This window comes from Elephas maximus, chromosome 9 (genome assembly GCF_024166365.1).
Source record: "Elephas maximus indicus isolate mEleMax1 chromosome 9, mEleMax1 primary haplotype, whole genome shotgun sequence".
NCBI classification, from domain to species: domain Eukaryota; kingdom Metazoa; phylum Chordata; class Mammalia; order Proboscidea; family Elephantidae; genus Elephas; species Elephas maximus.
The window spans coordinates 103,167,611-103,184,755 of record NC_064827.1 but is presented as its reverse complement, the minus strand read 5'-3'; the positions used below and the strand labels follow the sequence as shown (position 1 = coordinate 103,184,755).

General features: G+C 37.4%; 1 protein-coding gene across 3 annotated transcripts in view; it reads left to right on the top strand.

The window, feature by feature from the left end:
* The window catches only part of AGTPBP1 (ATP/GTP binding carboxypeptidase 1), a 186,516-nt gene that overhangs the window by 88,961 nt on the left and 80,410 nt on the right, over nucleotides 1-17,145 (top strand). For all 3 annotated transcript variants that reach the window (XM_049895307.1, XM_049895309.1, XM_049895308.1), the window contains 4 exons: nucleotides 2,586-3,298; nucleotides 10,730-10,813; nucleotides 12,349-12,435; nucleotides 12,519-12,667. In XM_049895307.1, coding sequence (XP_049751264.1) covers nucleotides 2,586-3,298; nucleotides 10,730-10,813; nucleotides 12,349-12,435; nucleotides 12,519-12,667 — 1,033 coding nt within the window. The remainder of the gene's footprint in view (nucleotides 1-2,585; nucleotides 3,299-10,729; nucleotides 10,814-12,348; nucleotides 12,436-12,518; nucleotides 12,668-17,145) is intronic.

The window sequence follows — 17,145 nt, the reverse complement described above, 5'->3', positions numbered from 1 at the left end:
TCATCCTAGTCAGGGTGAAATGGTATCTCACCGAGGTTTTGACTTGCATTTCTCTGATGGCTAATAATGCTGAGCAACTTTTCATCTGTCTGGTGGCCATTTAAACATCCTTTTTGATGAAATGTCTATTCAAGTCCTTCGCCCATTTTATTGTTGGGGTATTTATCTTTTTCTTGTTAAGTTGTCGAAGTTTTATATATATTTTGATTGTTAGATTCTTGTCAGGTGTATGGTTTCTGAAGATATTCTCCTAGTTGGTAGCTCGTCTTTTTTACTTTTTTGGTAAAGTCTTTTAATGAACAAAAGTTTTTAATTTTTATGAGATCTCATTTGTTTTGTCTTTTGCTCTTTGTGCTTTTATTGTTTTAGATAATCCATTATTGAAATCTAAGCCCAACAGCATTGCCCTTGCTTGTTTTTCTAAGAATTTTGCAGTTTTAGTTTGCACATTGTGTTGTACGTATGGTTGCTATAAGTCGGAACCAACTCGATGGCATCTAAGAACAACAACACAGTTTGCACATTTAGGTCTGTAATGCGTTTTGAATTTGTTTTTGTGTATGGCGTGAGGCACGGTTCCTGTTTCATTTTTCTGCATGTGGAAATCCAGTTTTCCCAGCACTGTTTATTGAAGAGACTCTTCTTTCCTCATCTAATAAATGTAGCACCCTTGTCAAAAATCGGTTGTAGGTTTATTTTTGGACCCTCAATTCTATTCCATTGGTTTTATGTGTCTATTGTTATACCAATACCAGGCAGTTTTTATTATTGTAGGTATACAGTATGTTTTAATCAGGTAGTGTAAGCCTTCCTACTTTGTTCTTCTCTTTCAACATTGTTTTAACTATTGGACCTGTTGCTATTCCATATAAAGTTGAGGACTGGCATTTCTATTTCTGTAAAGAATGCTGTTGGAATTTTGTTTGGGATTACACTGAATCTATAGATTGCTTTGGGTGGTATTGACACCTTAACAATCTTAAGTCTTCCAGTCCATGAACATGGAACATCTTTCCATTTATTTAAATCTTCTTGAATGCCTTTTAACAGTATTTTACCGTTTTCATTGTATAAATCCTTCACGTCCCTGGTTAGATTTATTCCTATTTTATTCTCTTAGATGCTGTTGGAATTGTTTCCCTAATTTCCCTTTCAGATTTCTCATTGCTGGTGCAAATAAACTCAACTAATTTTTGTTTGTTGACCTTGTACCCTGCAACTTTGCTAAATTCCTCTATTAGCTCTACAAGTTTTTTGTGGACTTTTTGGGATTTTCTTTATATAGGAACATACCCTCTGTGAATAGAGATAACTTTAGTTCTTCTTTTCCAATCCGGATACCTTTTATTTCTTTTTCTTGTCTTATTGTTCTGGCTGGGACTTCTAATACAATATTAAAGAGAAGTGGTGAGAGTGAGCAACCTTGTCTTCTTTCCGATTTTAAGGGAAAGTGCCCAGTCTTTCTCCATTAAGTATTATGTTGGCTGGTTGCTTTTCTTAAGATACTTTTAAAGCTGTGATTATTTATTCTTAGTGACAATTATGTATAGTTTCATTTTTCGTTTCTCCATGGCAGAATATTGGAAGTATCAAAATTGTACCTTTTTACAGCTCTCTGTTAATACTTCTGTGGTAGCATGAAGACATTTACCATATGAGCTTTTATGTTTTGTTTTTTCTTTTAATTTGATTTTATATTTTTACCAAAGCAATGTGTGCACAAACATAGTTTAATCAGGACAAATAGCAACGCCTCTCCCACTGCTGTTTCATGCAATCACTTTTAACATGCTTTTGAAGTTAATCCTCACATCTCTAAATAATATACTTAAAATTCCATGTCTTGATTTTTTTCCTGCTTTCTTTTTTTGGTTTTATTTATTTTGCATTATCCTCATAAGATTGACACCCATTAATTTCCAGCTTAATATTTTCTCCCATTCTGTAGGTTGTCTTTTCATTTTCTTGATAATGTCCCTTTGTGCACTGAAGTTTTTAGTTTTGATGATATACAGTTTGCTGTTTTTTTTCTCTTGTTGCTTGTGCTTTTGGCGTCATATCTAAGAATCGATTGCCTAAAAGAATGTCTTGAAACTTCACCCTTATGTTTTCTTCTAAGAATATTACAGTTTTAGCTCTTATATTTAGGTCACTGATCGATTTTGAATTTTTGTATATGGTGTGAATATGGGCTCACCTTTTTTTTTTGCATGTGGAGATTTAGTTGTCTCAGCACCATTTGTTGAAGAGACTTTTCTTTCTGCATTGAATGGATTTGGCTTCCTTGTAAAAATCACTTGGCCATAGATGTATAGGTTTTAGATTTTCAGTTCTATTGCACTGGTCTGTATGTCTATCCAGATGTCAGCACCATGCTGTTTTGATTAGTATAGCTTTAGCATATCTTTTGAAATCAGGACCTGTGAGTTTTCCTCCTTTTTTAAATTTATTCAAGATTGTTTTGCCTATTTGGGACCCCTTGTGATTCTTTGTGAATTTGAGGACTTTATGATCTTAGGTTTGTTAATACATTTAAATATTTACAGATAAAAAAATTAAACTTTTTTTTTTTTTAATTTTCAAAGGACTGTGATTTAATCTCCAAAGAACCAAAGCCTTTTGTATTTGAAGGAAAAGCACGTGGTCCTATTGTTGTTCCTACAGCAGGAGAGGAACCATCTGGGAATTCAGGTGATTTAAGGAAAGGTGTTGTAATGCAAGAGAATGTATCTTTTGAAGGAGATGAAGATGATAAGGCTCCCTTTGTGGATCTAGCAAAAGAAGAGACTAAAGATAATGACAGAACGTTACAGCATCAGCTAGGTGATCAGAATAGAACTATTTCACCAGTCCATGGTGTAAATAATGATATTGTAAAGGCCTTGGACCGAATTACATTGCAGAATATTCCTTCTCAAACATCCCCGGGTTTTACTGCAGGAATGAAGAAGGACTGCAATCTTCCTCTTACTGTCCTTTCATGCACTAAAGCTTGTCCACACGTGGCTGCTTGTGGAAATGTTCTGTTTGAGGGAAGAACAGTTCAGCTAGGGAAGCTTTGCTGCACTGGAGTCGAAACTGAAGATGATGAAGATACTGAGTCTAATTCATCAGTAGAACAGGCATCAGTCGATGTACCTAATGGACCAACACTCCATGACTCAGATCTGTATGTTGAGGTTGTGAAAAATACGAAGTCTGTCCCAGAATACTCAGAGGTGGCTTATCCTGATTATTTTGGTCACATTCCACCTCCATTCAAAGAGCCTATTTTAGAAAGGCCTTATGGTGTACAGAGGTGAGTTCCAAATTTCTTCTCCCTTCTATGTAAGACCATTGTCAAAATATAAAGCATACTTAAAAAAAATTACTTTGGTATATAAGAAGAAAATTACTCCAAATTAAAGTTATTGTAATTTTTTTACTCAGCCTTGGAAGTTTTGCATTGCTTTGAAAATTGTCTTTGTGCATTTACTTTGTTCATTTTCTAAGATCAGTACTTATTCAAAAGAAGCCAGTATACTAAAGCTGACCATTGGGTAATTTAGAAGTTTTTTATTTAGACTGAATTTCAAAATATAAAAACAGATTGTTTAATAATCTCTGGATAAATGTTACCATTTATTTATTAATTTTCTTACCATTTGATTTGGTTTAGGCATATGATTTAAAAAGAGGCTCTAACTGAAGCAATATGAACAGTATTGTTCTAAAGCCAAAAACCCGTTGTCATCGAATCAGTTCTGACTTATAGCAACCCTATAGGACAGAGTAGAACTGCCCCATAGGGTTTCCAAGGAGCGGCTGGTAGATTTGAACTGCCGACCTTTTGGTTAGCAGCCAAGCTCTTCATCACTGTGCCACCAGGGATCCATTTTGTTGTAAAGTTTGAAATTGGAAGCATATATTGTAAAAATAATTTGGGATTCATAAAACAGTAATTAAGGTTATTAAATATTGCCAAGTAATATTAGAGATTATAAGTACCAATAAGTATTGCCAAGTGGTGAATTGTAATTTGACATATAAATACCTTTTGGTGCGGCTGGACTATTTTCAATGATTATAGTTCAGTTTTTGTGTTGGTATCAGTATAAAAACCATTTGTATATTCTTGGTATCAGTGTAGTATATAATGATAAAGGAGTACAGTGCTGTAGGTGTTCGACTCTTCTTAAGGCAAGAACTATATATCGTTTTTTTCTTTAGCATAGCATCTAGTATAAGTCATTGTTTTTACTTGGCAACTTAGTGTGTCTTTTACGCTTCTAGTCATCCCCTTGATCCACAGGTATGGGATCCCGCACAACATAGCATCAGAGCAGGGGACTTAACTTTCCTGAGGAAGATTTACGGAGTGGGCCTGTACGTGGCAGCCACTGGTTGTGTCACATCAAGCACCACCCAGAGGCAGCTGGCCTCATGGAGTGCTAGAGTGGCCTTCGAAAGGCACAGATGAAGCTCCAACTCAGAGGAAATAACTCTGCAAGGATTGGTTACCATCTTTTAGGATGCAGCGTATGCCTTAATATTGAAACTCCTGCAAGACTGTATCCCGATAGGAAAAATACCAGAAGAGTGGAGCAAGAAGGGCCCTACTTACCGTCACTCCCAGTGTCCCATGGGGGGACTTTGTGCTTCCCATCCTTGTACCTGTAGGCTCTGCAGGGTCAGAAGTCCTGCTCCCCATGGGGCTACAGTTACCTCAGAAAGTATCCCATTTAAGGAAATAGCAGGCAAGTAGAGGTTTTACTGTCTTGGCACAGGTAGAGAAGGTAGGGTTGCTTTTACACAATGGGAACAGGTGGGAATGAATGTGTGTGGAACTCAGGTGATCCGCTTATTTGCCTTTTGGTACTCCCTTGCCCAGTTTAAACTGTGAATGGACAGGTTGCAACCACTCTTGATTTGAGAATGGTGTGACTACCAGGGCCACTACCAATCAGGAATGAGGGTTTGAGTCACTTAACTAAATCAGCTGCCAAGAACTGTAGGAGGTGATAGGTGAAGGATGGAAATGGTGAGTTGCAGCCCTGAGAACAATTGGCAGCAATGGGGATGAAGTTTGTCCTGCTAATGTTGCTTTTCTAAGTTTCCCGTTACGAGAGATCCACAGGAACTGTGCAGGAGCTGCTCTTCAGATGTGGGTAAAGAAGTGGATGTGTGCAGCTCAAGGGGTGGACTGTGGTAGCCATGGGAATGAGACGCTCAGATCTGCCTTCAAGAGGGACCTGCTGGGAGGGTTATAGTGGCTGACAGCCTTCAGCTGCCATACCTTTGGGCTCTATCAGCATTTATTCTGAGGCCACGCCCTCTCTGGGCTGCCAGTGACTGAGCATGGTGACAGTACTGGAGCTGAGCCATCCCTGAGCAATGCCCGGACCTGTTAGCAGGCAGTCTTTGCTCTGAGGCTCCCCATCGGCCTGGCTGAGACTTTCCCAGCACTGCTCTGCTGCAGCCTGAGGCTCTTCCCACTGAGTATTCTCTCCTTTCCCAGGTGACACACCTGCTTCTCTGCTGATGGCCTTTCTCACCTACGATTGTTCCGTTTCCCCTTTGTTCTTTTCTTGCATTTCCCTCAGTACATTTCTTGCATGTCTGATTGTGTCATGGCATCTGCTTTTTAAAGGACCTGGACTAACGCACCTGGAGTGGGTCAGTCAGCCAGCAGCTTGGTTTTTCTCCTTTCAGCATCACCTCTTAGGTTCTCTGTCTCTTGAAAGTCAAAGATGTCATCTTGACTATGGAAAGCACTTCCTGAACTTTTAAGTGTTCTTTCAACCCTCAAAGCAAGTTTCCTTGTTAAAACGCCTTTATCTGAAAGTTTTTTTCTCTTACTAGCCTGTAATGTCTGAGTTAAGGTAGTAACTTACCTTAACTCTGAGGTAAGATTGGAAGGAAGGAAGATTGTGGAATAACGATTGTATAAGCCTCTGATTCCCAACCATAGCTTTTATCACAAAGGATTCTTATTTTTTCTAGTAGATCTCATATCATGAAAGTTTTCCTCAACCTAGACTCGTATTTGTTTTAATTAGACACATACATTCCTGCCAGTCAGAGCCTCTGATCAATATTTGGTAACCAGAGCTAAATCTGTGTAGTTGATACCTTTACAGACATTAATAAGTAAAGAAAACTAATGTTTAATGAAGTGTAGCCGCATTGCAGATAAATGTCTAATGACCTGAAATAGCTGTAGTACCTCTGTGGAACCTTAAACATCTGTCCTGCAGGTGTGGAGCCACCACCCTCAGGTGTGCGACCTCTGTCCTCCTTGAGCAGTGATTTCTGATGTTGGCTTTGGCCTTGGCAGGCTTGGTCTTTTAGAGAATATTGTTTCACCCGTAGTCCCAAGCCCCACTTCCTCTCTCCTGGGCCTGTCCTGATGGGGAGGAGTTTATACAGGCTAGGGACTACTGTGGCTCTTCGGCCACCCTCTCCTCTCTCAGTATCTGTGATGAGTTCTTTCACCTCGTCCCTGAACCATTGACCCTTGGAATTGCTAGAGTCTGTCCCCTTCAGTGTATTAGGACACATGTAGGACTTTTTTCTGAAGTAATAGACTCCTTTTTTTTTTTATTGCTGTGTATGTACACAATGTAATGTACCACTGAATTTGTCTACTATACAAACCAAAGCTTTTTTATTTTGATACTGTGAGGTAACAGCATGATTGAAGATCAAAAGGTAAATGAGAATTGCTGTATGTGTGTTGGTATGCAGATAAAAGTACAAAGGAGACGGAGCTCAAGGGAACTAAATCACAGAAAACCCAGTATTTTAAAAGTCTGGTACCTGTGTTTGTTCCCGGAAAATTTGTAATGAGAAAATGAGGGCTGGGCTCCAAAATATCTTTGAAAATTAAGTGATCCATGTCTCTCCACGTGTTTCTAAGGTTCCTTTCCCTGTAGGCAGATGTCCTCTCTGATTTTCATGACCCTGAGGAATGTGTTCTTTTGCCTTCCGATTTGTTGCAGGAGAAATAAGTCATAAATTATGAAGCAATCTAAAACTTACGTCAGCTAGTCTGCATCATATGTTTTCTGTGATGGTAACTATTACTCAGTTTAAATGATTTGTATAATCTCCTAGAAAACTGTATATGCTGTGTTGCAAAGGGCGTTTATCACATTTGTCATAATTTCTGTTTCTCTATCATATTTGTCATAATTGCCAGGGATATCAGAGACTTGACCTGAGACAGGAATAGAACCATATTTCAGTGAAACAGTATGGCTGCGTTAATATTATTTAGATTTATAGGACTTTCTCAATGATCTTAATTACTTTAGGCATAAACCCCAGTGCCGTTGAGTCGATTCTGACTCATAGCGACCCTATAGGACAGAGTAGAACTGCCCCATAGAGTTTCCAAGGAGCGCCTGTTGGATTCGAACTGCCTCTGGTTAGCAGCCGTAGCGCTTAACCACTACGGGTATAGCAACTGCAAAGAATATATTTAAAATATTTACAACTTATATAATAGACAATAGTACATTGGTATTAGAAGGATATTGCTTATTTTATATACTTTGTCTGCAAATATTTGTCAGGTGTTGATGTGGAAGCTTTGATGAGCAATGTAGTTCCAGTGCTCAAAGATACCATGCCTGAAAGCCTCCTTTCTCCCTTTTCACCCACCACTTTTGAATAATGGGTAGAAAATTGTTCAGAATTATTTGTTCCTTCAAGTAACGTTAATTTGAGGCTGGAAGAAGAAATGCATACGGCAGGAGTCGTTGGACAGTTAGATTTGACTTGAAGACAGTGATCAGGCGGTGTGGTGTGGTGGGACATCTTGGCAGGGCAGGAAATGCTCTGAAAGGCAAGTCAGAACGCTTAGATTCTAGCGTTAGCTCTCCCACTAACTCTTTGTGTGTGTTTGAGCAAATCATTTTTCTCTAGAAACCTGTTTTCCCAACTAACAGCAGAGAATTTAATTAGAACAGTGTTTTTCAAACCGTGGATGGATGCTCACTCATTAGTAACCAAAACAGTACGTCACATGTATTACAACTAAGTATTGTTTTGTAAAACTTTTGTTTTAGTTGTGTGTGTGAGTGTGTGTGTTGGGTCATGATTTTTAAATTGTATTTCTTGTAGGTCATGAGAAAAAAAGTTTGATAGTCATTCACGTTGATCCCGGTTGGGAAAATCTGGCTTGCCTGCCAAATCTGGCCAACTGCCTATCTATGTTCAGCCCACAAGCTAAGAATGGTTTTTATATTCTTAAGTGGTTGAAGAAAATTAAAAAAAAATTTTTTTTAATGTTTTTGACTCATGAAAATTATATGAAATTCATATTTCAGTATTCATAGACAGAGTTTTATTGGAACACAGGTGTGCCCATTTGTTTATGTATTGTCTGCGGCTGTGTGTGTGCTACCTTGGTGGGATGGAGTAGTAGCGACAGATATCATATGACCTACAGAGCCTAAAATATTTATTATCTGGCTCTATGCAGAAAAGGTCTGCTGATCCCTGTACTAGGTAGTCTGAAGGCTTTATGATTCTGAAAAATATCAGATATGGGCCAGGTAATGAGTATTTCAGATATACTCGGAAGCACTTCTTTTTTTAAATACGTTGAGAATGTTGATTCTGTTTTACTTACTTATTTGCCTAGTCTTATGCAACTTATTTTTTAAGCAAATCATAAACGTTTTGTAAATTGTTTGCCAACTTTAGCCCAGTCTGTGGACGCAGTAGTATGTGATTGAATGTAGCCAGCATTAATGGGTATTTATGTACTGTTTATCATTTTCAGAAGAAGGAAGTATTAGACTCCTTTAAAATTATTCAGTGAAAATATCTATATTGTTATTTTGTACAGTACCTTTATGGTTATCTTTCTTGTATGCCATTACCGATCTTTTTAAAAGGAAATGCAATATAAAATGAAGAAAGCTTCATTAAACATCTCTTAGCCTCATTTAGAAGGAGAAAAGTCCATTATAAGATTCATGCCTCCACGTAGATAAAACCAACCCAAACCCACTAGCACCAAGTTGATTCTGACTCCTAGCTACCCATAAGACAGAGTAGAACTGCCCCATGGGGTTTCCAAGGTTGTAATCTTTGCAGAACCAGCCTGCCACATCTTTCTCCCACGGAGTATCTGGTGGGTTTGGACCGCTGACCTTTCGGTTAGCAGCAGAGCACTTTAACAACTTCGCCACCAGGGCTACTTCCATGTAGATAAAGCACACTAATATTTAACAAATCTTTTGTTTTTTTAAAAGAGAGTAATAATTACTTGAACCCATATTTTTGGCATAGGTTGGATTTAAAAATTAAAATGACATACTTCTTTTTAAAAAGTATGCTTAGTATTTTTTTCTTGTTCCAAATTCCACTGAATTAGAAAATGATAAGAACTGGAGAGAGGAAAGGTTACTCTTTGACTCATCCCCCAGAGATGACCACTGTTAGCATTTTGATTTACTTTTTTCCCCAGTTTCTCTGTTTTTTTTATTATTTATAATTATGGTAAATATATACGTACCAAAACATTTGACATTTTAACAGTCTTTACATATACACTAAAAAACCCAGGGCTGTCGAGTCGATTCCAACTCATAGCGACCCTATGTTGTTGTTGTTTACATACACAGTTAAGGGACATTAATTATGTTCATCATACTGTTCAACCGCTGCTATTCATAAGGTTTTCACTGGCTAGTGCTTTTCGTTCTGTCGTGCGTAGGGTCGCTATGGGTCGGAACAGACTCGACGGCACCTAACAACAACTGTTCAACCATCACCCTTATTCTTTTCCAGATTGTACCATCAGCCTTAACGGATGTCTGTGTGGTTTTTTTACAAAAATCTAGCTGTATTTTATAATGCAAGTTTATTATAAAATATAATAACTTATATTTATAAATAAAATATAATAACAAGCAGCCCTGGTGGTGGTGTGGTTAGGAGCTACGGCTCTAACCAAAAGGTGGGTAGTTCAGATCCACCAGCTGCTCTTTGGAAACCCTATGGGGCAATTTTCTGTCCTATAGGTGTCACTATGTGTTGGAATTGACTCGACAGCAACGGGTTTGGTTTGGTTTTTCTTAACCACAAAGATATATTCAACTTCACTCAAAATAAGACAGGCGAGCAGGTTGCCAATTCCATTTTGATGAAATTCCTGTTTGGTTGTGTTTAAAAAAGAAATCTCCCTATATAATCCCAGATTTTTCAGGTCTTTACCACTTCTAATAATGCTGTTACTTTTCAGAATTACTCATGTGAATCTACACTATGTAGAAAGGTATAATAGATATTCAGGGTGGGGTTTTTTTTTTTTTTACTATTGGATTTATGGCTGCATTCTATGTGGTTATTTACTAGAATCTGGACTCTGATAGAAACTCTGGTGGCGCAGTGGTTAAGAGCTACAGCTGCTTAATCAAAAGGTTGGCAGTTCAGATCCACCTGGTGCTCCTTGGAAACTCTGTGGGGCAGTTCTACTCTGTCCTATAGGGTTGCTCCGAGTCGGAATTGACAGCAGTGAGTTTGGCTTGTTTTTGGACTCTGATAAATACTGACTTTTGTTATGTATTGATAATTTTTCTAGCAAAACATATAGAGGAATTAGTTTTCCTTTTTTGTAAAATTTTTATCATTTACACTTTTTTGCCAAAACTTATTTTGGAGAAAGTTGTATACTGGCATATATAATAATGAATTTTGGTCAGACATTGTTCAGACTTCTATTTTATGATTTCAGGACAAAAATTGCTCAAGATATTGAGAGACTGATACATCAGAGTGATATCATAGATCGAGTGGTGTATGACTTAGATAACCCAAAGTAAGTTTGATTTTTTTTTTTACTTAGTTTTATTTTTACTTTAAAATTTCAGTGGTATTTTAAAAGATAAAAATTATAATTTACTTCTATCTAGTTTATCCTCTCTTTATTTTCATCTTTTGGCAGAGATGTAATGGTGAATCATGATTATTTACATAAAACTGATGATGTCATAAGCTTTTGTTTGTTCTTAGGTGTATTTTTAATAGGTTTAAGGCAGAGATCACAAACTGATGCTTTGTTTTTTAAAAAAATGGCATTAGCCGCACTGATTCCTGGGAAATTCTAGCTTGTCCCTCGGTGTTGGGCCTTCATTTCCTTGGGGAGCCAGATTGTCATCTGCTTTAGAAGGAACACATGCTTGCTAATTCTTCACAGTTCCCACCACTTCCTCTTGTCTCTTCCTGCTTACAACCTGCTTCAGTCGTTTAAGTTAACCTGCCTGGCCTTTGGAGCCATTTCTCATCCCTGGTGTAAGTGTTTGTGTCTTTTACTTTTTAGGATTGTTACCGACATCATTGCACTTTAGGATTTGAATATAAGTAAATAAATGAAAATTACAAATGTTGAATGTCATTTGCCTCCTTCAAATGAGAATTTCTCTTAGCCCTCAGCGGATTTCCCCCTACCAGCATTTAAATTTTTTAGGAAATGTCATATTTTACTGATCTTATTTAGAGAAAATAAAAGACTTCTTTAAGGTTTTTGTTAGGGAGGTGAGTGTAAAGGCTATATCAGAGCTAATGACTGAATATGAGATAATATTCTTAAAAAAGACACATCTAATCTCTTTATAAATCTCTTGATTATTTCACAATTTATAATTCTGTGTCAGGTAGATCAGGCAGATATATGGTAAAAACAGAAACCCGAAAACCCTGAGTGTGGCATTCCGTGCTGTTTGTAACTGAAATGACTTTGGGCAAAATCATTTGGCCTTCTGGAGTCTTAGTTTTTCTCTAGTAGAATGTAAGCTCTGAAAGAGCAAGAATATTTGTGATAAATCAGGGACCTAAACAGATGAATAACTAGAGCAGTGTCTGACGCTTATTAGGCTTTCAGTAAATAGTACTAAAGTAATATGTAAAATGGTAACAGTGCCTGTTCCTTTTTGGTGCTAATTAAATAAGCTGATAGATAATGAAGCCCTCTAAATTTAAAAGAATATTTTTTAACTGAAAACAGCATAGTTTATTAGAATTACTGCTACTCATACAGGTCATAGGAATTTTTAAAATCCATCTGGTCTTGTCTATATGATAATGAGTATTGTAGAAATAACACTAATTCACCTGTGCTTCACTGTAAACCTAGGAATACGTCTCTAATTATATTTTTTTTGTCTATAAAAATTAGCCAGAGTTTGTGTTTTGCCTGTGCTGGTTATGTTCTTTGCTTTAAAAAAGAAAAACAAAAACAAAGAGGATAACAGAGGTTGTGGTATATTTTTAATCTGTAGCATAGTTTTATTTATTTCTTTTTCCTCACTTGTTTAAATGCAGTGTATTTTATTAAACTTCCAACAATTTATTTAGTTACATCATTCCAGAAGAAGCAGATATTTTGAAGTTTAACTCCAAATTTGAATCTGGGAATCTGCGCAAAGTAATTCAAATTAGAAAGTAAGTCATTTAGAATTTCCTCATTTTGTGTGTACACGTATTTTTCTAATTTTCATCAGAATTCTTTAATCTTCTCCTTTCAGAAATGAATATGATCTTATTCTGAACTCAGATATAAACAGCAATCATTATCATCAGTGGTTTTACTTTGAAGTCAGTGGAATGAGGCCAGGTGTTGCTTACAGGTTTAACATCATTAACTGTGAAAAGTCCAACAGTCAGTTTAATTATGGTAAGACCGTTTTCCTTCCTGATTGACAGAACTTGCAGGCATCTTAATTGTAAGACAGAGTTTTTAAAAAAATGTTACCAACATTTTTGTAATGTTTGAACATTCTTCCTTTTTTTCCCTAGCTCTCAAAATTCAGATGTTTATTATGCAAAATTCAAAATTGGCTAAGGGTTGATTTGTTGGTGAAAAGAGTTACTACCCTTGCTGAGGCAAGCCCTAATGGGTATGGTTGGCATCATCCACAAAGAGTACAATTAAAGATTTATTATGAATGTTGCTTAAAATTAAATTTTAAATATCAGTTTATCCAGAAGAGAATTGCATGAAGTGGTCTTTTATTTTGATACAATAATTTTGAAATAATTATAGAGTCACAAGAAGTTGAAAAATTACTGTAAGGTCCCATGTTCTTTTCACCAAGTCTGTAATGGTTATATCTTAAATAACTGTAGAACAAGATCAAAACCTGGAAATTGACACTGGTACAATGAGAGTGTATAGTTCTATGCCGTTTTATCACATTTGTAGATTTTTGTGATGATCAGCACAATCAAGATACAGAATGATTCCATCACTGCAAAGATCGCCCTTGTGCTACTTCTTTATAGTTCATCAGGAAGTATGATATTTGTTATAGGTTTTCTATTAATTCTTAAATGTAGTTGAAGAAATTTCCTACTATTTGTAATTTCTTGAGAGTTTTTGTAATGAATGAGTGTTGAATTTTGTCACCTGCATTTTCTGCATCAATTGATATGATCGTGTGATTTCTCTTCTTTAGCCTGATATGGTGTATTACATTGATTGATTCTTGAATATTGAAGGAGGCTGGAATAAACCTGGTCATAGTGCATAATTCTTATATATTGCTGAATTCTGTTTTCTGATATTTTACAGGAATTTTTACACTTGTATTAATGAAAGATACTAGTCTTTTGTCTCCCTCTTTTGTACAGTATCTGGTTTTGGTCTCATGGTAATACTGTCTTCATAAAACACCTTGGGAAGTATTCGTGTTCCCACTCCCTTATTTCCTGGAAGAGTTTATGTGGAATTGGTATTAATTCTTTCTTAAACGTTTGGTAGAATTCTCCAGCGAAACCATCTGGCCTGGAGATTTCTTTTGGGGAAAGTGTTTAAAGTTAGAAATTGGATTTCTTTAATAGGCATACCAAAAAACTCAAGCCCGTTGCTGTTGAGTTGATTCTGATTCATCACAATCCAATATGACGGAGCAGAACTGCCTCAAATGGTCTCCAAGGCTATAAATCTTTATGGAAGCCAACTGCTGCATCTTCCTCCCACAGAGCAGCTGGTGGGTTCAGATCACCAACCTTGCCATTAGTAGCTGAGTGCTTTAACCACTGTGCCACCAGGGCTCCTTTAACAGTTATATTCACCAAACCTAAACCCACTGCTGTCAAGTCTATTCTGACTTACAGTGACCCTATAGGACAGGATAGAACTGCCCCATAGGACTTCCAAGGCTGTAAGTTTTAGGGACACAGACTGCCGCATCTTTCTCCGTTGGAGCAGCTGGGGTCCGAACCACTGACCTTTCAGTTAGCAGCCGAGCCCTTAACCACTGTGCCACAGGGCTCCTCTTAATAGCTATAAGGGTATACAATTTATCTAGTTCATATTGAGTGAGTTGTAGTTTGTGCTTTTTGAGGACTTGGTCCATTTAATCTGAGTTGTAGAATGTTTGTGTAGAGCTGTTCATAAACCCAAAGCAAACCAAACCCACTGCCGTTGAGTTGATTCCGACTCATAGTGATCCTATAGGACAGAGGAGAACTGCCCCATAGAGTCTCCAAGGAGCACTTGGTGGATTTGAACTGCCGACCTCTTGGTTAGCAGCCATAGTGCTTAACCACTACGCCACCAAGGTTTATAGTATTCCTTTATTATTGATTTGATGTCTGCAGGGTTTGTAGTAGTATATCCCGTTTCATTCTTGGTATTGGTAGTTTGTGTCTTCTCTCATTTTTACTTTGCTAGTCTTGCTAGGGAAACCCTGGTGGTGTAGTGGTTAAGTGCTATGGCTGCTAGCCAAAGGGTTGGCAGTTCGAATCCGCCAGGCACTCCTTGGAAACTCTATGGGGCAGTTCTACTCTTCCCTTTAGGGTTGATATGAGTCGGAATCGACTCGACGGCACTGAGTGGTTTTTTTTTTTTGGGTTTAGTGTAGATGTTTGTCAGTTTTATGGACCTTTTCAAAGAGCCACCGTTTTATCTCATTGATTGTCTCTGCTGTTTTTCTCACAAGGCAGTTTTTAAAACTCTGATGTCGTGTCAGCAAAAATCTTAAGTATAGCCTCATTTAAGAATTTAGGGTTTAGAAATTTAATTAATACAGAATTAAGGGTTGTCAGGTATCTGGTCTTTTAAGTCAAACATTGTCAGTGGAAGATAGTATAATTATGTAAACCCAGTATCAGTAACTTGAAATTGAGACATTAAGTTTCAAGTATTTAACAATAGTAAATTTTTGTATAAAAGAAAATAATTTTTTTTTTTTTTTACACACAAAAAACTTGCACTGGGGATTGAGTAAAAATTTGTATATTATATAAGGCAAATTAACCAAATCTTAGAGGCCTCAATCATTTTTGTAGAGATTGAAAGCTTTTAACAACTGAGGCATGAAATGCCATTTTAAATGTTTCAAATAGTTACTTGTAGTATAGAATTTTATCTTAGAAAATTAATAGAGAGACACTCCGGTTTATCATGCGTAAACTCATTTATCGCAGAGTAGTCTCGGCAGGGCATGCAAGAAGACTTTCCATTTGGAACCGGAGAATCAGAATTAACAATTACAATGTTAGTTCAGTGGTTAGAGTCCAAATCATTAGATTGAAGGCTTTTTTACCTTTTATGAGAGGTCTCCTGAAGAAAGCTTGACCACGGCTTGAGCACAGCAGAGGTTGGTGGCAGTGGGCAGATTCTCAGCAGGCTCTCGGTCTTCAGAGAGAAAGAAAAAAGAAAGATCCCTTTGCCTCCGCCTTCTCTCAGTGAGTGAGCAGAAATTCAGTGTTTATATGTGAAATTCTTACCTTGTCCTCACACAGTAAGAGCCAGTGTGACGTCAAAGACTAGTGTGTTAGTTACATCATTTTCTCCAGGGTTAGAGATTACCTGAATGTCACAGTTTTTCTTCAAGGTTAGAGATTAGGGAGATTATTTAGATTTATGTCTCAAGGCTAGTTTACAAAGATTAACTAGATATGTATTCTTTTATCACAGCATGCCAGGTCAAAGTCAAGAACAACATTCTTCACGTACTTCGCATGCTTCTGTTTCTGTGTCTAAGTTCAGAAATTTTCTAAATAAATTTCTCACGACTTACAGGTTTCTAATGGCTTATAGTTAGAGAGTCTTACAAAGGTACACATATTTCTTTTTCTAAGTTCACATTATGAGTGATTATACGTATATATTTTGAAAGTATAATAGTGATTTGTATCTTATGGGATTTAAGATCATTGTGCAAACACACAGAACAATGCTCTAAGTTGTTAAAAGCATGTCTATGATGATACTCCTTAAAAAGGGCATTTCTGAAAATTGAAGCTTTCAGGAGATGGAAAAGTTAAAGTTGTTTTCAGTTATCATCGCTTATTGGGAAAATAAGAAATAATGGTAAACAGTCGGCGCTACAGATCTGTCTGTGGGTTCCGCATCTGCAGATTCAGCTAATCCCGGATCGAAAATATTGGTGATGGCGGGGAGGGGAGAAAGCTCCAAAATGCAGAATTTGAATTTCCTGCACTGAGCACTACACTGAATCCCCATGAACGCAGTGCTGTGTAGCAGCCCCTGCTGTAGCCTCACGCCATCTGACAGATCCCCAGTCTCTCTCCAGTACTCCTTGTTTGATCGTTGTTCGCCTCCTGTGTTGTTGCTTCACTACTTGTATTGGGTGCACCCTTTGTCTTTGTGAAAAAATGACTCCTAACAAGCAATTAGATGGTCAAATCAATCCCTCCAAGGCTAAGCGTGAGGGGCTGTGAGGAGAGGGAGAGAAAGGAGTTTCAGGCTAGGAAGGGCTGGCTGGCTAGCTCTGTAAGGTGCTCCAGCCTCCAGAACGTCAAGATCACTCAAATCCACATCTGCTGATGCCCAGGCAGCATCAGCATTCCCAGAAGAGCTCCAGAAACTCAGAAAAGAGAAGGGCTGCCTTCCAGAGCAGGTCTTCAGTTTTGATGAAACAACTATTTATATAGCATTTACATTGTATTAGGTATTATAAGTAACGTAGAGATGATTTTAAGTGTACGGGAGAGGATGTGCGTAAGTTATATGCAAATACTATGCCATTTTATATAAGGGACTTGAGCATCCACGGATTTTGATATCTGAGGGGGCTGCTGGAACCAATCCCCCGGGGATACCGAGGGACGACTGTACTCCAGAATTACTTCACACATATGGGATAAAAGCTTTAGTCAGATTCATTTATTTAATGTAATAGT